General features: G+C 58.1%; 3 protein-coding genes, 1 long non-coding RNA gene and 1 pseudogene across 4 annotated transcripts; 2 read left to right on the top strand and 3 right to left on the bottom strand.

Annotated features, from left to right (window-relative positions):
- Nucleotides 1-353: 353 nt before the first annotated feature.
- On the bottom strand, nt 354-3,323 carry LOC135981854 (uncharacterized). Its single transcript, XR_010599045.1, has 2 exons — nt 3,239-3,323; nt 354-2,127 (listed from the first exon to the last, which is right to left on the bottom strand). It is a non-coding gene; the product is annotated as an uncharacterized LOC135981854 (long non-coding RNA).
- A 4,894-nt stretch (nt 3,324-8,217) lies between these two features.
- On the bottom strand, nt 8,218-9,250 carry LOC135981853 (heat shock protein 30C-like). Its single transcript, XM_065586351.1, has one exon. The coding sequence runs from the start codon at nt 9,074-9,076 to the stop codon at nt 8,432-8,434; it is 645 nt and encodes a 214-aa protein (XP_065442423.1). The 5' UTR covers nt 9,077-9,250; the 3' UTR covers nt 8,218-8,431.
- Nucleotides 9,251-11,331: 2,081 nt separating this feature from the next.
- Nucleotides 11,332-12,365, top strand: LOC135981851 (heat shock protein 30C-like; annotated as a pseudogene).
- A 4,496-nt stretch (nt 12,366-16,861) lies between these two features.
- Nucleotides 16,862-17,943, bottom strand: LOC135981852 (heat shock protein 30C-like). The gene has a single exon (XM_065586349.1). The coding sequence runs from the start codon at nt 17,768-17,770 to the stop codon at nt 17,111-17,113; it is 660 nt and encodes a 219-aa protein (XP_065442421.1). The 5' UTR covers nt 17,771-17,943; the 3' UTR covers nt 16,862-17,110.
- A 1,233-nt stretch (nt 17,944-19,176) lies between these two features.
- On the top strand, nt 19,177-20,153 carry LOC103305880 (heat shock protein 30C-like). The gene has a single exon (XM_008165192.4). The coding sequence runs from the start codon at nt 19,338-19,340 to the stop codon at nt 19,989-19,991; it is 654 nt and encodes a 217-aa protein (XP_008163414.2). The 5' UTR covers nt 19,177-19,337; the 3' UTR covers nt 19,992-20,153.
- The last annotated feature ends 3,681 nt before the right edge of the window (nt 20,154-23,834 follow it).

Raw genomic sequence — 23,834 nt, 5'->3', positions numbered from 1 at the left:
GTTACAGGGGTATGTGTGCAGCTTTCTTGGGGTGCCCAGGCTCTGAGTCACCTTGTTACCCATCTGGCGAGAGGAAGATTTTCTCAGGGAGCTGATATCTAGTCAAGCATAACATCACCGGTCTGTTAGACATCCTACCAATCTCCACAGGGCTCTGCCGCCCCTTGCTCTGCCTTGCATGGTAACAGTAGTTGCACCGCAGCCCCCAAGCCCCTCTGAAAGTGTCCCCCAGTAGCATCGGGTTACTGTGACAGGACACTCTCAGAAATTACCAGGGAACAGAATCCAAACAGCTTGATTGGTACAGCTCAAGATCAGATTGTTTATAACCTCGCAGCAATGAGATATATGTATAGTGGAATAACCCTAAATTTATTATCAAAGATTTAGATTTAAGAGGTACTGAGTCAGGATAATGGAAACAGAACTGGTTACATATAAAATGAAAATCATAACATGCTTCTTAGAGTCTAAATTTTACATTAACAGGCTAAAATCAATTATTACAGCAGTTTTTCACCTAAAGCAATCTCCCAGCATCATCATTAACCAACATGCCTGGGATCTAACTTTCCTGAGGAAGGAAAAAGGCTTTTTGCATGCTGTTACCAGATGTGCCCATCACTTTGGGTAGGCTCATTGATTAGGGTGACTCTTCTGGGGGAGGGGGTCTGTAATTCTATCAATGTGCTGCTTGTGTCACTTGTGTGTTCATACGGAGCTCTACTCCTTCTTTCTACAAGTCCCCTCCCAATGGAGCTATCCTGCAGGACCTAGGTCCCCCAGGGCTGGGTTCCTCCAGCCCTAGAACTAGAGCGTCCCCTACCACATTGGCTGGGAGAGTGCATGCAGTGAGCGGTGAGTCTGAATGCTGAGCTGGTGTCTGCCCCAGGGAGAACGCCCCCTACCGCCTGGGCTGGGAGAGCACATGCAATGAGTGGCGAGTCTGACAGCCCCAGCTGGCACCCGCCCTGGGCTGGGACGCCCCCATCCCCAGAGCACCCGGGCTGCTCTCAATCCAACATCTGCAGCCAGGAAGGGATTGAAGTGAGGTCAGCCCAGGTGAAAACCTGAGTCCCATGGAGGGGTCAGAGGCAGCTGGTCAGGTCTCGCCTGGCCCCTCTGGAAACAGCACGGCTGCTGGCCTGGACAGCGCCCGCCTAGAGCGCTGGGATGCCTGAGTCATTTTTGCTGCAGGAAGGGCATAGACGAGGCTGAGAGTAACAGGGGTGCCCGTTACCCTGGCGCAGAAGGGGTTAAACACAGCAGGGACTGTTGGTCCCAGCTGTTCCCTGGGCTAGGCAGAGAAACTGGGGTTCCCCAGCCAGGATTTCCCAGCACCCCCCTCCTCCCCCCAGCACAGGCCTCACTCTCCTGTACAAGGCCCGTTTGGCCTCCACTGCCATCCAGTCGATGGCAAAGTCCATCTGGGGCATGAATGGGGACATGCGGGCGGCCACAGTATGGGCAACACTCAGCACCACGCTGGGCTGTTCCCGCACGATCCTGGGGAGAGAGCGGGCAGCTCGTCAGTGCACAGGTGGCCCCGTTGCTGCCAGTGCGCTGCTGACTGCAGCCGCCCCCTCCCTGAGTCACCCACCTCCTCTGGAACAGAGCCAGCCAAGAAAACATGGCACCAGGACAGATCACAGCCCAGGGCAGGAGAATCCAGGCCCATGCAACAGGTGCACCATTGGAGGACTGGGACATGGGGCCTTTCCCCTCTAGGGGGAGGCAGCTCCAATCCAGCCCAGGGCAGGGGACTGGCTGGTTTATGGGGGTGGGGAATGGGACACGGTGCCTTTCCTCTCTAGGGAGCACTGGCCCCAATCTGACCCCGGTCACCAGTCTAGATGGAAGTGGGGTGGGAAGTGGGCAGACCCTGCCCACAGGATGTGGAGGGGAAGGGGGACACCAGCTCGTAGAAGTCCAACGTGGAGATCCTGAGGAAGGTGCAGTCACGGTTGGCTTTGATGGTGAAGATGAGGGGCTCCCCGGTCAGCACAGCCAGCTGGCCCACCATCTCGCCGAGCTGTGTCAGGAAGAGGCCCACATCCTCCGCCTTGTCGATCAGGCGCTGGTAGACGTGTAGGCAGCCCCACAGCACGAAGTGAAGGCTGACGTCCTCTTGAGGGGTGGGGCGGAGGAGAGAGAGGAACGTCAGCCCCAGCACCAGGGTGAGGGGCAGGCCTGCCCCCAAGGTGCGCACCCACAGATAGGCGGCCAGGAGACCTGGGGGACAGCCTACAGCTCTGGCTGAGCCTGAACTCCCTGGAGCACCCCACTAACCTCGGCAGAGCCACAGCCCAGCATAAATTCCCCCAGCTCCATGGAAACCAACCCCTCCCCATTCCAGCTGTGCAGGGGTTGAATGTTTCCTCGGCCTGAGGCCCAGCACCCGGGGGGGAGGGAACGGGGGATTCCTGGTAGAGTCCACTCCGCAGGGACCAATGCACCGGAGACGCTCACACAGGCGGGTTTATGAGGCAGCTGGAAGCCAGCATGGGAAGAGCTCAGGTCACCATAAGCGTTAAAGCACAGGCAGGTCCCGTCAGCCCAGAGCAATGCCCTGCCAGCTGTCTCTGACGCCCTTCCTTAGGCCAAGCAGTGAGAGCTCCCAGCCTCTCCCAGAAGAGCTCTTTCCCCCCAGCTCCCACCCCCCAGTCCTTTGGTCTCAAACCAGGGTCTCTGCTCAGATCCCGGCTGACAGGCGGTGGGGCATTGGTTGCCAGTTGTCAATGTGTTGGTGACCGGGGTTTTCCATTGATATGGGTCAGCCTCAGCCAGTCCTTTCTAATGACCACTTCACTCCGCTCAAACAGTGAGGACAAACTGCCAAACCCAGTACCTCATCTGGGAAGAAGGTTCCCATGGGAGATGGGGGATTCGTGGAGCTGGAACGTGACCTGGATGCTGGATTTAACATTCCCAAGTCAGAGGGGAGGGGCATCCTGCTGGGGCAAGTGGGGGTCCTGGGGAGGACTCTGACTGGGATGCCAGCCAAGGTGCCCTGCACTAGGGAAGTGTCCCCAGCGCCCAGGAAATGGTGCTGGTGGAGAGGGTCTCTTCAGGTCCTTGTCCAGTCAGTGGACAACACCAGCAGGGGGAGCTCTCTGAACATGGGTGGCAGGGGTGGAACGATGGGGTTGAGAGGCTGGGAACTTGCTCACTCCAGTTACTGCCAGGCTGCAGAGGACAAACTGCCAGGGGCCCCAGCAAGGAACTGGACAGCACCTACCTCCTGCTCGTCCTGAGGCTCAGACTCACTCTGCCCCATGTCTGCTGCTGGCCCCGGTCCCAGGCCCCTCCCAGAAAGGTGCCTGAGAACAAGCAGAGACATTTGTGCTGTGCCCTTTGGGGGAAGCCAGGGTTGACCGTGCACAGCTCCCATGACCCCGTAGCACCATAGATCTCCTTACTCACCCTCCCAATAGTTTCCCTCCCTCACAGAGGGCCCCATTCCCCCCACCCGACCTCCCCAAGACAGCACCCTCCCAGCCAGCCTGTTACTTCCTGCTGGTTCCTGGCTGGGAGAGCAGGTCACGGGGCAACATGGGGCTGGCCCTTCCCTCCCTGATCCTCACCCTACTGCCCTTGACCTGAACTGCAGACACACCTGGGAAGCAGCTGGTCCTGTGGGGCTCCCCACCAGTGCTAGCCCCACTGCTGGGAGAAGGAGTGTTGCTGCTTGACCATCTGTCAAAGGAGAAAGGTCCCAGGCAGAGTCCAGACCCTGCCCACTCACCTCCTGAGCCAGTGGTGTCCCTGCCCCATTCCAGGGCAGACGGGCCCTCTGCACCTGCCCTCCAAGTCACCTCCTTGTCCATCACCAGACACAGGCACCATGACTCAGACCCCAAGCCCCTGCCAGCCAGTGCAGAGTGCGGGGTGTGGAGGAGAGAGTCCCAGTTCACACTGTGGAAGTGGGCAATTTCCAGTTCAGGACAGGGCTGGGCACTGGGGGTCAGGCCTGTCCTGAGACCAAGGGCTGCTTCCCAGCATGGGCAGACTGGTACCCATGAGTTAGCCTGGTTCCAATAGCAGCGGGGCCATGGCAGATTGTTGACTCCCACCTGAGGATGTTCCCTGGGGTGGGCAGGATTGTACTCTGGCGGCCACCCGCACACTGGGGCCACACTGCTACTGTTAGCGCACTAGCTTGAATAAAACTGTGCCTCTGTCCACCTGGCTAGGGAGCAACCTCCTAGCTGCTGTGTAGATAGACCGGGGTGACCAATCTGAGCCTGAGAAGGAGCCAGAATTTACCAATGTGCATCGCCAAAGAGCCACAGTAACACATCAGCAGCCCCCCGTCAGCTCCCCGCACCCGCCAGCAGCACCGCGGATCAGCGCCTAACTCTCCATCCCTGTCCCTCCCACCAGCTGCGATCAGCTGTTTTGTGGTGTGCAGAAGGCTTGGGGGGAGGGGAGGAGGAGGAGCAAGGGCACGGCAGATTCTGGGGAAGGGGCGGGGGCCTTGGGGGAAGGAGTGGAGTGGGGCTGAGGCTTGGGACAGAGCCAGGGCTTGAGCAGTGAGCACCCTGTAGCACGCTGGAAAGTTGGCGCCTGTAGCTCCAGCCCTGGAGTGTTTCTAGTGTAGACATACCTTGATGAGACTCAGGCCTTTTAGAAGTACAATAGAAGGGTTAGAACAGTTCTGGAAAAGGGAAACTTCTCGAGTATTGATGTAACAACAGTCATCTTGGTTATCACCAAGGATCAAACCCAGGACCTTGTAACTGTATGACCCACTACTGTTTGAGCTAAGGGACGAACTCCCATAGGTAGGAGCTGTAGCAGAACGAGACCCGTGGTGGACCAGCCCCTAGAGGACACAAAACACACACTGATCAATGAGATAGACAGAGAAAGCTTAAGTGAGTATTAACCAGGTGATGTGTGGACACACACCAGGCTTTTAGGGCCGAATGTATTGCTGACTGATTACAGGCTCAGTTGAAAGTTGTCAGATAGACGGGGCTTAAGGGATCAATGGAGTTAAAGGAAGAAAACACCTGCTGGGTTTCAGTAGATCATCAACTTTGTATTCTGGTAGGAAGAAAGGACGGCCCTTGTGGCTAAAATGCTAGGCTAGGACTCAAGTGATCAAGCTTCCATTCCCAGCTCTGTCCTAGAGTCCCTGTGTGTGTGACCTTAGGTGTGTCACTTAGGCCAAGGTTTTCAAAATTGCCTTGTGATTTTGGTTGCCTAACCTGAGACCTTAAAGGGGCCTGATTTTCAGAGGGTGAGTGCTCAGCACTTTTGAAAGTCAGGGCCCTTTTAAGAGGTCTCAAATCACGAGACACTTTAGAACACCTTAGCCCTGCAGATGTTGACCTGCTGTAATTGTCCTGCCTCTCTTTCTGTTGCTAGATGTTACATTTAAATACCAGACTGAGACCCCACAGATAAAAGAGCAGTTGGAGATGCGTAAAGATGTCTTTCTGCAGGTACATGGAAGGGGTTTATTTGGGCTTTGAGGGTTTTCACACAGAGCACACAGAAAACTCTAAGCCTGAGGATTCTCAGCTTATCCAGGGTTTACCACTGACTTCAGTGGGAGCCGAATCAGTCCAATACAAAATACTTTTGAAAATTCGACCGTATCATGCTTAGGTGTGTGACGCCCCCACTGTACATCAGAGTTCTGCAGTTAAGGCACAAGCCAGAGATCCAGGAAGTCAGATTTCAGAGTAGCAGCCGTATTAGTCTGTATCCCCAAAAAGAACAGGAGTACTTGTGGCACCTTAGAGACTAACAAAGGTATTTGTGCATAAGCTTTCAGAGTTCGGTTCCCATCTCTGCCCCAAACTCAGTGTGACTTTGGGCAAATTGCTCAGTCTCCCTGTGCACCGGCCCAGGGCCCCCCAAAGCTCTAATCCGCCTCTGCTTGAGACAAGAGCAAGGCCGGCTGGCTTTCCTCTCGGAAAGAAAACCCTTCGCTCTGGTCTATGCCGTCTGTCTTGTGCTGGGCGAAAAATGAGCATCAGAATTTTTCAAAGTCTCCTTTAAAGGACCCCAAAAAAGGGAGGCAGGGGGAGGCATCCGTCATCTCATTTTTTTTTCCATTGACCAATTCAAACCATTACCGAGAGCAGGGATCTCTGTCCCCTCGCCCTGGCCTTCCATCCAGGGCAGGTGGAAGGTCCACGGCTCCCCATAGCTGCCTGCACGACTGTTACCCCAACCCAGCTCCAGCTTCTGCTCTGGCCTGGGGCCTCAGGGACCAAAGAGCTGCAGCCGGGCCGTGGTAAGAGCAGACAGCTGTGGGGAGCCGCAGACCCTCCATCTACCCTGGGTAGGGGGCCCGGAAGGCAGGGACACAGGCTGGGGGCTGCTCTTCAGTGCCCCCACCCTGCACAGGTGGCAGGTCTGCAGCTTCCCACAGTTTCCCAGGATCCCCGGGCCTCTCTTACCCTGGCCGGGCTCCAGCTTCCAGCCTGGTCAGGAGGTGGGGACTTAGCGGAAGAGGAGGGGCAAGGAGCCAGGCCCGTGGCAGAAAACTGGGAAGTCCATGGCCTGTAAGGCCCCCCTGCCCAGTTCTGGCACCTCTAGCTGTATATATTGTACAATGAAATGTAAATATAATATTTACATTCCAGCTGATTTATTTTATAATGATATGGTAAAAAGGAGAAAGAAAAGCCATTTTTCAGTACTAGTGGGCTGTGACACTTTCGTATTTCTATGTCGCATTGTGTAAGCAAGTTGTTTTTAAGGGAGGTGACACCTGGGGGTAGCAAGACAAATCAGTCTCCTGAAAAGGGGCCAGTGGTCTGGAAAGGTTCAGAGCCACCATCCTGGCACACACACGGCATTCTGCTGCCACAGCCTCCTAGTGAAGTCCCTGTGTGCCTGGGAGCGAAGGAAAGCGCTGGGTTTCCCCATGGGGCAGCGAGCTGTGCAGCTGGCCCTGCCAAACAGGCCTCTTCCCCTAGGATTCACTGATGAGCGATAAGGCCATGCTTTGGCTCCCCCTCGACTGTCCTGTGCACTGAGCTTTGCAGAAGTTGATTTTATAGTTTACTCCCATCACAATTATTCCTCTGTGCCCCCCAGGACCCTCCCCGGTGTGCACCTGGCAAATTACAGGATGGGGTGCTAGAAACAGAGTGCTGCTAGTTGGTTCCTAGTCCCCTCCCTGACCAAGTGCCCACCCCTTTAGCCAGTGGCTCTCAAAGTGTGGGGTGCACCCCCCCATGGGAGCACTGAGGAATGTTTTGGGGGGGCACATGGCATGGCTGGAGCCAGCCTGCGGGGAAGGGAGGGAGTGCCACACTTCCATCTCTGCTCTGTCCCCAGACCAGCTCTGCCTTCAGCACCCAGTCCTGCTCTCCCCCTAACAGCAGCTCCACACCCCACTGCCTGACCCAGCCCAGCTCTGTTCTCATTCCCGCTTTTCCCCCAGACCAGCTCCGACCCCACCTCCCCCTTCAGCCCAAGCTTCACTGCTGAGGAAGCCTGGGCTGTGCAGTAATGGGGGTGGGGAGGGGGGGGCGTGGACAGATTAAATTTCTGGTAAGTGGGGGGAGCGACTGGAAAACTTTGAGCACCACTGACCTGACTAACACTCTCAGAACAGTGACCTGACTTTAGTCACAACTTTTTGATTATCTCAAAACCAGGACCCTACACTCAGCATATCTGAACCTCCACCAGGGTCATGTTCCCCCCTGATTTAAAGAGAAAAAGGGTTTCTATGAAGGAGGCTGAGAACTGACTTGGTCTATTTCCAGAGTTAGACAAAATAATGACTCAAAGACACTGACAGGCAGTCAACACACTGTTTATTTCCGCTCTATTTAAGTTGACATCCCAGAGGGGTCTATGATCTAAGGTGACAATGGAGAGGTAGGTTTGAAAACTCTAAAGACGCCTAAAGAGGGGCCTTAGAGTCTAAAGAGGCAGAGAAGCCCTTCAAGTACCTTTCAGGATCATGGCCCAGGTGTTGGGTTCCCTGCCCCCTTCAGTTCCTGACACCCTCCTTCAGAACAGTGACTGGGTTTTTGTCACAATTGTTCTTCTAATACCTCAGACTGGACCCTGCAACGCACAGCTCTGAACGCTCAGCAGGGTCCTGGTCCGCCCCCTCACGTGAAAGCGATCGCTATAAACAGGGAGGGGAACGGCCCTGGCAGAAACGAGGGGTGGGGTCTCTCTCTACAGGTTAAACATCAAATATAGAATTAAAGGAACTAGAGCTCACCACGACACAAGTTTGTACTTAAAATAAAGATTTTTATTTTGTAATTCAGGAGAGGGATAAAATTGTACAAACCCCCAAACCCTAATACAAAGCATCGAACAGTCCCTGCTCCTCCACTTAGAGCAAAGACCAGCTCCTGGCAGCCCAGGAATGGGCTCCCGAACATTCACACCCAGACCAATGGCTGCGCTAGATGGGCTGAGTTACTGGAGTCGGTGGCTGGTTTCAGGAATCTCTGGGGCTGGTCCCCTCGCTCTCTCCTCCTGTCTCCATCTCGCTGCTCCCCGGCTCCTTTCCCTCCCTGGCCAGGTTTCCTTCTCCTGCCTTCACGCCCTGGCAGACGCTGATGGGAACGGCTCTCCCTTCTGCAGCTGGCAGGGCCAGATGTGGCGCCTCGATGCAGAGCTGCCCATCCTGGGACAGGGAGCAGAGCACGGCCTCCCCGTTCACGTCTTCCGGCAGGAGAGTTTCTCTGCGGATCTCTCTGTATTCGTGGGAGCAGACTCCAGCCTCCGACGCCGTTTTCTTCTCCTGCTTCCCCGTCACCGTCAGCTTCCTCCCGTCCACTCTCACCCTCAGCTCAGCTGGGGAGAAGCCGCTCACGTCCATGGAGAGCTGGAACTTGTCCTTCCCCTGCGCCTGGGAGCCGGGCTCCTTCCCAGCCCCCTCCGCCAGGGACCGGCTGCTCGGCCTCCTCCCCTCGCCCTCCCCGCAGAGAAGGGGAGAAGCCAGAAGGAGGGAGTGTCTCAGTCGCTCCATCTCCTCCAGGTGCGTCTGCACGTCCCCCACCAGCTGGGCCAAGAGGCTGTGGGGCCCCAGGAGCCTGGGCACTGGGGCGCTGCTGCCAAGCCACACTCGGAGCGGGAGCATCCTGCCCCCCCGGGGCCTGGAGCCGCTGGGCCGAGTTCAGCTGCTGAGACGCTGCTGCTGGAGCTGCCTCTGCCTGACTCCCTGCCCGGCTGCTGCTCACTGGCTCCGGCAGCCCCCGCGCCGCCTTTTATAGCCTGCTCGGGCCGCGCCGGGCGCTTCGGGAACCTTCCCGCTGCTGGGGGGCGGGGCCTGGCTCTGCTCGGGAGGGGCGGGGCTGGGGGCGGGGGCTGGCGCTGCTCGGGAGGGGCGGGGCCGAGGGGGGGCTGGCTCTGCTCGGCCGGGGCGGGGCTGAGGGCGGAGCCTGGCGCTGCTCGGGAGGGGCGGGGCTGGGGGGGGGCCAGCAGCTTCCAGCAGCCGCTAGGGGGCGGAGCTCCCGGGCCGGGCTTTGCTGGATCCTTCGCGATCCCGCTGTGTTGGGGGAGGGGCGGGTTTCAGCGGCGGGCACAGGCTGGAGCCCGGCTCGGCCCGGGGGGTTCCGAGCCCGGTAGCACAGACACCCGCTCCCGGACCAGCGCCGGGCAGAAACCTCCCCCCCCCCCGCGAACGGGATATCTCCCCCCCCCCCCCGTTAGAGCCCCGCCCTTGAGGAACCAGTCACATTTGGATAAAGTGCCCCCCCCTTCCAGCCCCTGCCCCAGCAGGGGTCGGGATCTGCCGTTTGTGGGGGCTGCCCAACTTGGAGGGTTTCTCAAGTGCCCTGAAGCTCCTGCCTCGTGTTAGTGAATGGACAGAGCCTAGGAGGAGCCGCTGGGAAGTGGGGGGGGGGGGGGGAGGGCAGAGAGACAGCTGCAGGGTGTGACCCCCCCGGACCGGACACGAGTGTCTGTTACTGTTTATTACACGTGCGCTGTGGGGGGTGTTTCGCCCGTCTCCCGTGTCTGCTCCGCACAATGGACTGTCCAACCCGCCCCCCCCGCCCAGACCCCGCCCGGGGACTGTCTCCCCGGCTCCAGCCCGTACCCCCGGCCTGAACCCCCCCCCGGCTCCAGCCCGTACCCCCGGCCTGACCCCCCCCCCCGGCTTCAGCCCGTACCCCCGGCCTGAACCCCCCCCCCCCGGCTCCAGCCGTTCCCCAGGCCTGACCCCCGCCCGGCTCCAGCCCGTTCCCCAGGCCTGACCCCCCCCCGGCTCCAGCCCGTGCCCACGGCCCTGAACCCACCCCGTCTCCAGCCCGTACCCCCGGCCCTGAAACCCGCCCCCCCCGGCTCTGGCCCGTACCCCCGGCGTGAACCCCCCCCCCGGCTCCAGCCCGTTCCCAGGCCTGAACCCCCCCCCCGTCTCCAGCCCGTACCCCGGCCCTGAACCCCCCCCCGGCTCTGGCCCGTACCCCCGGCGTGAACCCCCCCCCCGGCTCCAGCCCGTTCCCCAGGCCTGACCCCCCCCACGGCTCCAGCCCGTGCCCCCGGCCCTGAACCCCCCCCCGCGCTCCAGCCCGTGACCCCGGCTCTGACCCCCCCCCCGGCTGCAGCCCGTGCCCCCGGCGTGAACCCCCCCCCCCGCTCCAGCCCGTGCCCCCCGGCTCTGACCCCCCCGTCTCCAGCCCGTGCCCCCCGGCTCTGACCCCCCCCCCCGCGCTCCAGGCCCGGTGACCCCGGCTCTGACCCCCCCCCCGGCTGCAGCCCGTGCCCCCGGCGTGAAGGCTCCAGCCCGTGCCCCCGGCTCTGACCCCCCCCCCGGCTCCAGCCCGTGCCCCCGGCCCTGAACCCCCCCCGCGCTCCAGCCCGTACCCCCGGCCCTGAACCCCCCCCGCCCCCGCGCTCCAGCCCGTACCCCCGGCTCTGACACCCCCCGGCTCCAGCCCGTGCCCCAGGCCTGACCCCCCCCCGGCTCCAGCCCGTGCCCACGGCCCTGAACCCACCCCCGTCTCCAGCCCGTGCCCCCGGCTCTGACCCCGCCCCGCTCCAGCCCGTGACCCCGGCTCTGACCCCCCCCCCGGCTGCAGCCCGTGCCCCCGGCGTGAACCCCCCCCCCGGCTCCAGCCCGTGCCCCCGGCTCTGACCCCGCCCCGCTCCAGCCCGTGCCCCCGGCTCTGACACCCCCCGGCTCCAGCCCGTGCCCCCGGCGTGAGACCCGACACAGCGGGATCGGGAAGGATCCAGCAAAGCCCGCCCGGGAGCTCCGCCCGCTAGCAGCTGCTGGAACTTGCTGGGCCCCCGCAGCCGAGCAAGCAAGACCCCGCCCCTCCCGAGCAGAGCCAGGCCCCGCCCCCAGCCCCGCCCCTCCCGAGCAGAGCCCTTTAAAAGGCGGCGCGGGGGCTGCCGGAGCCAGTGAGCAGCAGCCGGGCAGGGAGTCAGGCAGAGGCGGCTCCAGCAGCAGCGTCTCAGCAGCTGAACTCGGCCCAGCGGCTCCAGGCCCCGGGGGGCAGGATGCTCCCGCTCCGAGTGTGGCTTGGCAGCAGCGCCCCAGTGCCCAGGCTCCTGGGGCCCCACAGCCTCTTGGCCCAGCTGGTGGGGGACGTGCAGACGCACCTGGAGGAGATGGAGCGACTGAGGCACTTCCTCCTTCTGGCTTCTCCCCTTCTCTGCGGGGAGGGTGAGGGGAGGAGGCCGAGGCGAGCAGCCGGTCCCTGGCGGAGGGGGCTGGGAAGGAGCCCGGCTCCCAGGCGCAGGGGAAGGACAAGTTCCAGCTCTCCATGGACGTGAGCGGCTTCTCCCCAGCTGAGCTGATGGTGAGAGTGGACGGGAGGAAGCTGACGGTGACGGGGAAGCAGGAGAAGAAAACGGCCTCGGAGGCTGGAGTCTGCTCCCACGAATACAGGGAGATCCGCAGAGAAACTCTCCTGCCGGAAGACGTGAACGTGGAGGCCGTGCTCTGCTCCCTGTCCCAGGATGGGCAGCTCTGCATCGAGGCGCCACATCTGGCCCTGCCAGCTGCAGAAGGGAGAGCCGTTCCCATCACCGTCTGCCAGGGGGTGAAGGCAGGAGAAGGAAACCTGGCCACGGAGGGAAAGGAGCCGGGGAGCAGCGAGATGGAGACAGGAGGAGAGAGCGAGGGGACCAGCCCCAGAGATTCCTGAAACCAGCCACCGACTCCAGTAACCAAATCTTGGTGTGAACGGTCCTGAGCATATTCCTGGGCTGTCAGAATCTCTCTGGAAGAGAAGTGACTGGGGGATGCTCCCTTTCTTGGCTCTTTTTATGCATTTTGATAGAATGTTTATACTTGTCTTGAATTTTAAAATTCAATATCAACCTTTCTAGTAAAGACAAACTGTGCTGTCTGGTGAGCTCTGTCTGCTTGATTTGCTATTTCATGTTTCACCTTTGGAAATAAACTGCCTTTGTCCCAGGTCAGTTCTCATCTCTCTGCAAGTGAGGGAACATGATGGTTTTGAGGGTTCAGAGCTGTTGATTGTTGGGTGCAGATCTAAGATAAGAGCAGAGCAGCTGTGATAAAGGGCCGGGTTGACGTATTGAGGGGAAGTGGGGGGAGTGCCTGATTAGAGAGGGGACTAGGAATCAAATACCAGGCCCAGAGGCACGTAACCCTGTAGACGGTTCTGACATATATGGTAATACCCTGCAGTACCCTTAGGAGCTTTGATTGTACGAAGTTTACATATCTCTGTGGCCCAGGGACTGTCTGTACTATAGTTCTCAGAGTGGGGAGGGCAAGCCTTAAGGAAGGGCTAGAAGGATTGACACTTGGCAGAGCCCTTGGCTGGAGCTGGGCTGACTTCAAGCTTTGTAGCATAGTCACCCTGCCTCATGTGTGGGTTCTTGTATTGCTGGTAATGTGCTTTCTCTGTAATGCTTTCCCCGTAACAATGACTGTGCTTGCGCGGAAAGAGCTGGATAGTAACTAATAATCACTGAGCGTTCCGTCTCTGAAGAGGAAGCAAAGCGCAGATGCAGGTCGTTTGGGTCAGGGTGGGCTGCGGGAGGGAACTGTGCAGCCTGGAAAGTTCCCCCGTCAGGAGGGAGAGAGATGGGGGGGTCTCTGCCAAGGAGACGTGATGGCTGGGTGCCAAAAGCCCTTGCTGGACCACGCAGGGGGATACAGGTGCCGTCGTCCCGCAGGGTGATGGTGCCTATAGGGGCCAATCTTTCCTCCAAGCAGCATTTGCAAAGCTGGCTCGGTGCTGAAGCCCTCCCCAGCTACAGAGCTGCTCGAAGGCTGAAACTCCAGAGGCCGCGGAAGCAGAATTCTCAAACTAGTCAGTTCAATCCTGTAGGGCCGCTCCACCATGCCGAACACCTCGTACCTGCCAGCCCTCACGGGAGACGAGCCAGAGACTGGTCCCCACTAGGCAGAGGAACAGCAGAGCATCCCACAAAGGACAGCTGGGGCCATGGGGAAAATAGGGTGAGCCAGGAATCGTGCAACACAGAGAGAGAGGTGGGTTTGGCTAGTAGGACCTAGGCGGCTAACTTGGCATAGGTGTCTGACTCCGGGAGAGGGTTTGAGGCTGTGGCTCCGGAGTGGAGTGAGACACTGATCTCTGGCCCATCAGCCAGCCAGGGGTACCAAGTCAGCTGCTCAGATACCTAAACCCCTGTTCTGTCCCTGCCTATCTGGTTGACAGTTTCAACTGTACTCAAAGTACTGCACAGGATCTTTTCAGGGGAATAAGGCAAAGCACCACATTTATTGGTAATACATGTACCAAATCCACACTGTATCATATGCATATGTTGTATTACACTCACACACAAGCATGCTCCGTCTTGTTGTTACCTTAACTTCACTGGCCAGGTGAGTTAGATGGGGAAGGATAGAGCTGGGCTTCTGCCGATCCGGATCGATGCTCTCATGTTGACAAGACGAGACCCGGGGGCCTCTGCAAGACACCTCACATTTATAGCAGCTTCCCTCTCATGCAAATCTATACCAGATTCAAGATCTGTATCTGTGTCTGTTGGTCCTTTGTACTGCTTTTTTTCTGGGTGTTGTCCCAGTGCTGTTCAAAGAGGGTGTTTGCAAAAGAAGGTGCTTGCTTCTAACCCACAAGGCCCTCAGTATATCTGCTCTTCTTCAGTGAGCCCACTTGACAAGTTTTATTGTTTTTGGGTCTGGCTTCCATCCCCTCTCCAACTGTTGCAGCTGTCTGGTGGTGCTTGCCTTCCACGCCTTGCTCATTCACACCTCACTTATTCAACAGGGCAATTGATTAAGGGAGTGGCGGGGGGGCAGGGGAGAGAGATCTTATTCTACTCTGAGCAAAAAGACATTTTTCTTCTACTTTAACTATCCTTAGGGGCTATAACATTATACCAAGGCCTAACACAGGGGTCGGCAACCTACGGCACGCGTGCCAAACACAGCACGGGAGCCGATTCTGAGTGGCACGCAGCTCCCTGCCGCGGTCCCGGCCCCCAGCCCCACTCAGCCCCCCACCCTGCTCACCACTCTCCGCTGCAGGGGCAGGAGGCAGAAGCTTGGTTCTGCAGCAGCCAAGCTTCCCCCCTCCCCTGCTTCTTCCCCCAGCGTGGTGCTTTCCTTCTCCTCCCCCTCTCCGTCCCTGCACCAATCAGTTGATGGCCCTAGAAGGGGGAGGGGGAAGAGCGGCAGCGTGCACACAGCTCCGTAGAGGACGCAGAGAGAGGTAGGGACAGAGCCTGGGGGAAGGGGGTGGAACAGGACATATCCCTTCCAGCCCCCTGCCGAGCACCCCAGCCCTCTGACGTTTGAACCCCCCGCACACTCCAGCCTTCTGCCCTGCACCCCCACAGCCCCATCCCTCTGCCCTGACCCCCCCCCACACCCAGCCTTCTGCCCTGCATCCGCCACAGCCCTCTGACCTGACCCTTGAACACCCCCCCCCGCACCCAGCCCTCTGCCCTACACACCCCAGCCCTCTACCCTGATCCCTGAATACCCCCACACACCCCAGCCTTCTGCCCTGCACCCCTCCCACACTCCCAGCCCTATGCCCTGAACCCCCACACCCCAACACACACCCAGCCCTCTGCCCTACACACCCCAGCCCTGTACCCTGATCCCCCCCACACACCCCAGCCCTCTGCCCTGAACCCCTCCCCCCAGGTCTGGGGTCCCGGGCATAGGCCCTGCTCAGCCTGCTGCCGGCCTAGATGAACAGAACCTCAGGCTGGCAGCGAGCTGAGCAGGCTGCTGGCATAAGATCAGCATTTTAATTTCATTTTAAATGACGCTTCTTAAACATTTTGAAAACCTTGTTTACTTTACATACAATAGTTTAGTTACATATTATAGAAAGAGACCTTCTAAAAACGTTAACATGTATTACCGGCATGCAAAACCTTAAATTAGAGTGAATAAATGAAGACTAGGTGCACCTCTTCTGAAAGGTTGCCGACCCTGGGCCTAACACAAAGTTTTCTATAAGTTTTTCTACCTAGGGATCCGATACAAAATTCCTATATCAAAGGACTTGAGATAGAATTGTATAAAAATAGCTTAATACAAGGTTATATGGAGAGGCATAATATAAAGTCATATGAAAGTTATGTGAAGATGCTTAATACAGAGATTTATCTACATATATAGTAATTTTCCTTCCTTGGGACCAATGAGTTTTGCACTCTCATGCTGTAATCAATTGTCGTTTGAAGAGTGCTTGTTTTCTTAAATTGTTTTTCTCATCCTTTATCTTCTTCTTTCATCAAGTCTCTCAGGGAGTTATCCCATTCTGGTTTTGATCACAGCTATCTTGGCCTCATCGATAGGTCTGCCCTCCTCTGACACTTCAATAGGGGCGTGTTGCAACCGCCATGTCTTGCGTCTGTCTTCGGTTCATCCCTAAAACATCTGGTACGGTGATGGCCTTCACACTTAGATCTTAACACACACATTCCTCATTCACACACAACACAGAACTGATTTACACAGAGCATTTGAACAGGAACATCAAATTGCAATGCAAGAGAAAACAATCATTGTATTCTTTTACTTATTTTAATATACTAAACCTGCAACAAAGTGGTGACCCTAAAAAGTCTGTTACTGCCTTGAAATCAGCTCAGATACCCTTTTCTCTTCAAAACAGTGTTTCTATGAAGGAGACTGAGAACTGACTTGGTCTATTTCCAGAGTTAGGCTAGGTCTACACTACCCGCCTGAATCGGCGGGTAGAAATCGACCTCTCGGGGATCGATTAATCGCGTCCCGTTGGGACGCGACAATCGATCCCCGAATCGACGCTCTTACTCCACCAGCGGAGGTGGGAGAAAGCGCCATCGACAGGAAGCCGCAAAAGTAGATTTTGCCGCCGTCCTCACAGCGGGGTAAGTCGGCCGGGATACGTCGAATTCAGCTACGCTATTCACGTAGCTGAATTTGCGTATCTTAAATCGACTCCCCCCTGTAGTGTAGATGTACCTTTAGACATAAAATAGTGACTTAAAGACAGCGACAGGCAGTCAACACACTGTTTATTTCCACTAAGAAGCTCTATTTAATTTGACATCCCAGAGGGGTCTATGATCTAAGGTGACAACTAAGAGGTTTGAAAATGCTAAAGATGTGTAAGAGGGATCTTAGAGTCTAAAGGGGCAGAGAAATTCCTTCAAGTACCTTTCAGGATCGTGGCCCAGGTGTTGGGTTCCCAGCCCCCTTCAGTTCCTGACACCCTCCTTCAGAACAGTGACTGGCTTTTGTCACAACTGATTTTCTAATACTTCAGACTGGACCCTACAACCCACAGCTCTGAACTCTCAGCAGGGTCCTGGTCCACCCCTTCACATGAAAGCGATCGCTATAAACAGGGAGGGGAACAGCCCTGGCAGAAACGAGGGGTGGGGTCTCTCTCTACAGGTTAAACATCAAATATAGAATTAAAGGAACTAGAGCTCACCACGACACAAGTTTGTACTTAAAATAAAGATTTTTATTTTGTAATTCAGGAGAGGGATAAAATTGTACAAAACCCCAAACCCTAATACAAAGCATCGCACAGTCCATGCTCCTCCAGGGAGACACTTAGAGCACAGAACAGCTCCTGGCAGCCCAGGAATGGGCTCCTGAACATTCGCACCCAGACCAGTGGCTTCGCTAGGTGGGCTGAGTGGAATCGATGGAACAGAGTCCTAGTGTTACTGGAGTTGGTGGCTGGTTTCAGGAATCTCTGGGGCTGGTCCCCTCGCTCTCTCCTCCTGTCTCCATCTTCTCGCTGCTCCCCGGCTCCTTTCCCTCCATGGCCAGGTTTCCTTCTCCTGCCTTCACGCCCTGGCAGACGGTGATGGGAACGGCTCTCCCTTCTGCAGCTGGCAGGGCCAGATGTGGCACCTCAATGCAGAGCTGCCCATCCTGGGACAAGGAGCAGAGCACGGCCTCCACGTTCACGTCTTCCGGCAGGAGAGTTTCTCTGCGGATCTCCCTGTATTCGTGGGAGCAGGCTCCAGCCTCCGACGCCGTTTTCTTCTCCTGCTTCCCCATCACCGTCAGCTTCCTCCCGTCCACTCTCACCATCAGCTCAGCTGGGGAGAAGCCGCTCACGTCCATGGAGAGCTGGAACTTGTCCTTCCCCTGTGCCTGGGAGCCGGGCTCCTTCCCAGCCCCCTCCGCCAGGGACCGGCTGCTCGGCCTCGGCCTCCTCCCCTCGCCCTCCACGCAGAGAAGGGGAGAAGCCAGAAGGAGGGAGTGTCTCAGTCGCTCCATCTCCTCCAGGTGCGTCTGCACGTCCCCCACCAGCTGGGCCAAGAGGCTGTGGGGCCCCGGCCCCAGGAGCCTGGACACTGGGGCGCTGCTGCCAAGCCACACTCGGAGCGGGAGCATCCTGCCCCCCCCGGGGCCTGGAGCCGCTGGGCCGAGTTCAGCTGCTGAGACGCTGCTGCTGGAGCCGCCTCTGCCTGACTCCCTGCGGCTGCTGCTCACTGGCTCCGGCAGCCCCCGCGCCGCCTTTTATAGCCTGCTGGGGCCGCGCCGGGCCCTTCGGGAACCTTCCCGTTGCTGGGGGGCGGGGCCTGGCGCTGCTCGGGAGGGGCGGGGCTGGGGGCGGGGCCTGGCGCTGCTCGGGAGGGGCGGGGCTGGGGGCGGGGCCTGGCTCTGCTCGGCTGCGGGGGCCCAGCAGCTTCCAGCAGCCGCTAGTAGGCGGAGCTCCCGGGCCGGGCTTTGCTGGATCCTTCCCGATCCCGCTGTGTTGGGGGGGGGGCTCGGGTGTCATGCCGGGGGCACGGGCTGGAGCCGGGGGGGGGGGTTCACGCCGGGGGTACGGGCTGGAGCCGGGGGGGGGGGGCTGAGGGCCGGGGGTACGGGCTGGAGCCGGGGGGGGGGGGGCTGAGGGCCGGGGGTACGGGCTGGAGCCGGGGGGGGGGGGTTCACGCCGGGGGTACGGGCTGGAGCCGGGGAGACAGTCCCCGGGCGGGGTCTGGGCGGGGGCGGGTTGGACAGTCCATGTGCGGAGCAGACACGGGAGACGGGCGAACACCCCCTCAGCGCACGTGTAATAAACAGTAACAGACACTCGTGTCCGGTCCGGGGGGGTCACACCCTGCAGCTGTCTCTGCCCCCCCAGCTCCCAGCGGCTCCTCCGAGGCTCTGTCTGAGGGAGGAGCTGGGGGGGGGGGCTGAGCAGCAGGGAGACCATCCTGTCCGAGCTCCCCCCCCCATCCATTCACAAACACGAGGCAGGAGCTTCAAGGCACCCGAGAAACCCTCCAAGTTTGGCAGCCCCACAAACGGCAGATCGGGGGGGCACTTTATGCCAAATGTGAATCTGATTCCTCAAGGGCGGGGCTCTAACGGGGGGCGGGGGAGAAATAGCCCGTTCGCGGGGGGGGGGGAGGCTTCTGCTCGGCGCTGGTCCGGGAGCGGGGGTCTGTGCTACCGGGCTCGGAACCCCCCGGTCAGAGCCGGCCTCCAGCCTGTGCCCCGCCGCTGAACCCGCCTCCCCCCAGCCTGTGCCCCGCCGCTGAACCCGCCTCCCCCCAGCTCCAGCCCGTGCCCCCGGCATGAGACCCGCCCCCCCCCCGCCCCCCAACACAGCGGGATCGGGAAGGATCCAGCAAAGTCCATCCGGGAGCTCCGCCCGCCAGCGGCTGCTGGAAGCTGCTGGGCCCCCGCAGCCGAGCAGAGCCAGGCCCCGCCCTAGCTCCGCCCCTCCCGAGCAGAGCCAGGCCCCGCCCCCAGCCCCGCCCCTCCCGAGCAGCGCCAGGCCCCGCCCCCCAGCAGCGAGAAGGTTCCCGACGGGCCCGGCGCGGCCCGAGCAGGCTATAAAAGGCGGCGCGGGGGCTGCCGGAGCCAGTGAGCAGCAGCCGCGCAGGGAGTCAGGCAGAGGCAGCTCCAGCAGCAGCGTCTCAGCAGCTGAACTCGGCCCAGCGGCTCCAGGCCCCGGGGGGGCAGGATGCTCCCGCTCCGAGTGTGGCTTGGCAGCAGCGCCCCACTGCCCAGGCTCCTGGGGCCGGGGCCCCACAGCCTCTTGGCCCAGCTGGTGGGGGACATGCAGACGCACCTGGAGGAGATGGAGCGACTGAGACACTCCCTCCTTCTGGCTTCTCCCCTTCTCTGCGGGGAGGGCGAGGGGAGGAGGCCGAGGCCGAGCAGCCGGTCCCTGGCGGAGGGGGCTGGGAAGGAGCCCGGCTCCCAGGCGCAGGGGAAGGACAAGTTCCAGCTCTCCATGGACGTGAGCGGCTTCTCCCCAGCTGAGCTGATGGTGAGAGTGGACGGGAGGAAGGTGACGGGGAAGCAGGAGAAGAAAACGGCGTCGGAGGCTGGAGTCTGCTCCCACGAATACAGAGAGATCCGCAGAGAAACTCTCCTGCCGGAAGACGTGAACGGGGAGGCCGTGCTCTGCTCCCTGTCCCAGGATGGGCAGCTCTGCATCGAGGCGCCACATCTGGCCCTGCCAGCTGCAGAAGGGAGAGCCGTTCCCATCACCGTCTGCCAGGGGGTGAAGGCAGGAGAAGGAAACCTGGCCACGGAGGGAAAGGAGCCGGGGAGCAGCGAGAAGATGGAGACAGGAGGAGAGAGCGAGGGGACCAGCCCCAGAGATTCCTGAAACCAGCCACCGACTCCAGTAACCCTGGGACTCTGTTCTGTGCTCTAAGTGTCTCCCTGGAGGAGCAGGGACTGTGCGATGCTTTGTATTAGGGTTTGGGGGTTTGTACAATTTTATCCCTCTCCTGAACTACAAATTAAAGGATTTTATTTTAAGTATAAACTTTTGTGTCGTGGTGAGCTCTAGTTCCTTTAATTCTCTATTTGATGTTTAACCTGTAGAGAGAGACCCCACCCCTCGTTTCTGCCAGGGCAGTTCCCCTCCCTGTTTATAGCGATCGCTTTCATGTGAAGGGGTGGACCAGGACCCTGCTGAGCGTTCAGAGCTGTGGGTTGTAGGGTCCAGTCTGAGGTATTAGAAGAACAATTGTGACAAAAGCCAGTCACTGTTCTGAAGGAGGGTGTCAGGAACTGGGTGGTATCCAATGGTAGGGAGGGGGCTGGGATCCCAACACCTGGTCCATGATCCTGAAAGGTACTTGGAGAGGCTTCTCTGCCTCTTTAGACTCTAAGGCCCCTCTTTACGTGTCTTTAGAGTTTTCAAACCTACCTCTCCATTGTTACCTTAGATCATAGACCCCTCTGGGATGTCAACTGAAATAGAGCGGAAATAAACAGTGTGTTGACTGCCTGTCAGTGTCTTTGAGTCACTATTTTGTCTAACTGTGGAAATAGACCAAGTCAGTGCCCAGCCTCCTTCATAGAACCCCTTTTTCTCTTTAAATCAGTGGGGAACATGACCCTGGTGGAGGTTCAGATATGCTGAGTGTAGGGTCCTGGTTTTGAGATAATCAAAAGGTTGTGACTAAAGTCAGGTCACTGTTCTGAGAGTGTCAGTCAGGTCAATGATGCTCAAAGTTTTCCAGTCGCTCCCCCCACTTACCAGAAATTGAATCTGTCCATGCCCGCCCCCCCTCCCCCCGCCCATTACTGCACAGCCCAGGCTTCCTCAGCAGTGAAGCTTGGGCTGAAGGGGGAGGTGGGGTCGGAGCTGGTCTGGGGGCAGAGCGGGAATGAGAACAGAGCTGGGCTGGGGCAGGCAGTGGGGTGTGGAGTTGCAGTTAGGGGCAAAGCTGCTCTGGGGACAGAGCAGGGATGGAAGTGTGGCACTCCCTCCCTGCCCTGCCCTGCAGGTTGGCTCCAGCCATGCCATGTGCTCCCCCAAAACATTCCTCTGTGCTCCCATGGGGGGGTGCACCCCACACTTTGAGAGCCACTGACTAAAGGGGTGGGCACTTGGTCAGGGAGTGGACTAGGAACCAACTAGCAGCAGTCTGTTTCTAGCACCCCATCCTGTAATTTGCCAGGTGCACAGCGGGGAGGGTCCTGGGGGGCACAGAGGAATAATTGTGATGGGAGTAAACTATAAAATCAACTTCTGCAAAGCTCAGTGCACAGGACAGTCGAGGGGGAGCCAAAGCGTGGCCTTATCGCTCATCAGTGAATCCTATGGGAAGAGGCCTGTTTGGCAGGGCCAGCTGCACAGCTCGCTGCCCCATGGGGAAACCCAGCGCTTTCCTTCGCTCCCAGGCACACAGGGACTTCGCTAGGAGGCTGTGGCAGCAGAATGCCGTGTGTGTGCCAGGACGGTGGCTCTGAACCTTTCCAGACCACTGGCCCCTTTTCAGGAGACTGATTTGTCTTGCGTTCCCCCAGGTGTCACCTCCGTTAAAAACAACTTGCTTACACAATGCGACATAGAAATACGAGAGTGTCACAGCCCACTAGTACTGCAAAATGGCTTTTCTTTCTCCTTTTTACCAGATCATTATAAAATAAATGAGCTGGGATGTAAATATTATATTTACATTTCATTGTACAATATATACAGCTAGAGGTGCCAGAACTGGGCAGGGGGGCCTTACAGGCCATGGACTTCCCAGTTTTCTGCCACGGGCCTGGCTCCTTGCCCCTCCTCTTCCGCTGAGTCCCCATCTCCTGACCAGGCTGGAAGCTGGAGCCCGGCCAGGGTAAGAGAGGCCCGGGGATCCTGGGAAACTGTGGGAAGCTGCAGACCTGCCACCTGTGCAGGGTGGGGGTACTCAAGAGCAGCCCCCAGCCTGTGTCCCTGCCCTCCGGGCCCCCCACCCAGGGTAGATGGAGGGTCCGCGGCTCCCCACAGCTGTCTGCTCTTACCACGGCCCGGCTGCAGCTCTTTGGTCCCTGAGGCCCCAGGCCAGAGCAGAAGCTGGAGCTGGGTTGGGGTAACAGTCGTGCAGGCAGCTATGGGGAGCCGTGGACCTTCCACCTGCCCTGGATGGAAGGCCAGGGAGAGGGGACAGAGATCCCTGCTCTCGGTAATGGTTTGAATTGGTCAATGGAAAAAAAAAATGAGGAGATGACGGATGCCTCCCCCTGCCTCCCTTTTTTGGGGTCCTTTAAAGGAGACTTTGAAAAATTCTCATGCTCATTTTTCGCCCAGCCCAGGACAGACGGCATAGACCAGAGCGAAGGGTTTTCTTTCCGAGAGGAAAGCCAGCCGGCCTTGCTCTTGTCTCAAGCAGAAGCGGATTAGAGCTTTGGGGGGCCCTGGGCCGGTGCACAGAGAGACTGAGCAATTTGCCCAAAGTCACACTGAGTTTGGGGTAGAGATGGGAGCCGAACTCTGAAAGCTGATGCACAAATACCTTTGTTAGTCTCTAAGGTGCCACAAGTACTCCTGTTCTTTTTGCGGATACAGACTAATACGGCTGCTACTCTGAAATCTGACTTCCGGGATCTCCGGCTGGTGCCTTAACTGCAGAACTCTGATGTATAGTGGGGGCGTCACACACCTAAGCATGATACGGTCGAATTTTCAAAAGCACTTTGTGTTGGACTGATTCTGCTCCCACTGAAGTCAGTGGTAAACCCTGGATAAGCTGAGAATCCTCAGGCTTAGAGTTTTCTGTGTGTTCTGTGTGAAAACCCTCAAAGCCCAAATAAACCCCTTCCATGTACCTGCAGAAAGACATCTTTACGCATCTCCAACTGCTCTTTTATCTGTGGGGTCTCAGTCTGGTATTTAAATGTAACATCTAGCAACAGAAAGAGAGGCAGGACAATTACAGCAGGTCAACATCTGCAGGGCTAAGGTTTTCTAAAGTGTCTCGTGATTTGAGACCTCTTAAAAGGGCCCTGACTTTCAAAAGTGCTGAGCACTCACCCTCTGAAAATCAGGCCCCTTTAAGGTCTCAGGTTAGGCAACCAAAATCACAAGGCAATTTTGAAAACCTTGGCCTAAGTGACACACCTAAGGTCACACACACAGGGACTCTAGGACAGAGCTGGGAATGGAAGCTTGATCACTGGAGTCCTAGCCTAGCATTTTAGCCACAAGGGCCGTCCTTTCTTCCTACCAGAATACAAAGTTGATGATCTACTGAAACCCAGCAGGTGTTTTCTTCCTTTAACTCCATTGATCCCTTAAGCCCCGTCTATCTGACAACTTTCAACTGAGCCTGTAATCAGTCAGCAATACATTCGGCCCTAAAAGCCTGGTGTGTGTCCACACATCACCTGGTTAATACTCACTTAAGCTTTCTCTGTCTATCTCATTGATCAGTGTGTGTTATGTGTCCTCTAGGGGCTGGTCCACCACGGGTCTCGTTCTGCTACAGCTCGTACCTATGGGAGTTCGTCCCTTAGCTCAAACAGTAGTGGGTCATACAGTTACAAGGTCCTGGGTTTGATCCTTGGTGATAACCAAGATGACTGTTGTTACATCAATACTCGAGAAGTTTCCCTTCTCCAGAACTGTTCTAACCCTTCTATTGTACTTCTAAAAGGCCTGAGTCTCATCAAGGTATGTCTACACTAGAAACACTCGAGGGCTGGAGCTACAGGCGCCAACTTTCCAGCGTGC

Source organism: Chrysemys picta, chromosome 2 (assembly GCF_011386835.1).
Source record: "Chrysemys picta bellii isolate R12L10 chromosome 2, ASM1138683v2, whole genome shotgun sequence".
In the NCBI taxonomy this organism is placed as follows: Eukaryota; Metazoa; Chordata; order Testudines; family Emydidae; genus Chrysemys; species Chrysemys picta.
This window is presented reverse-complemented; position numbering and strand designations above follow the sequence as displayed.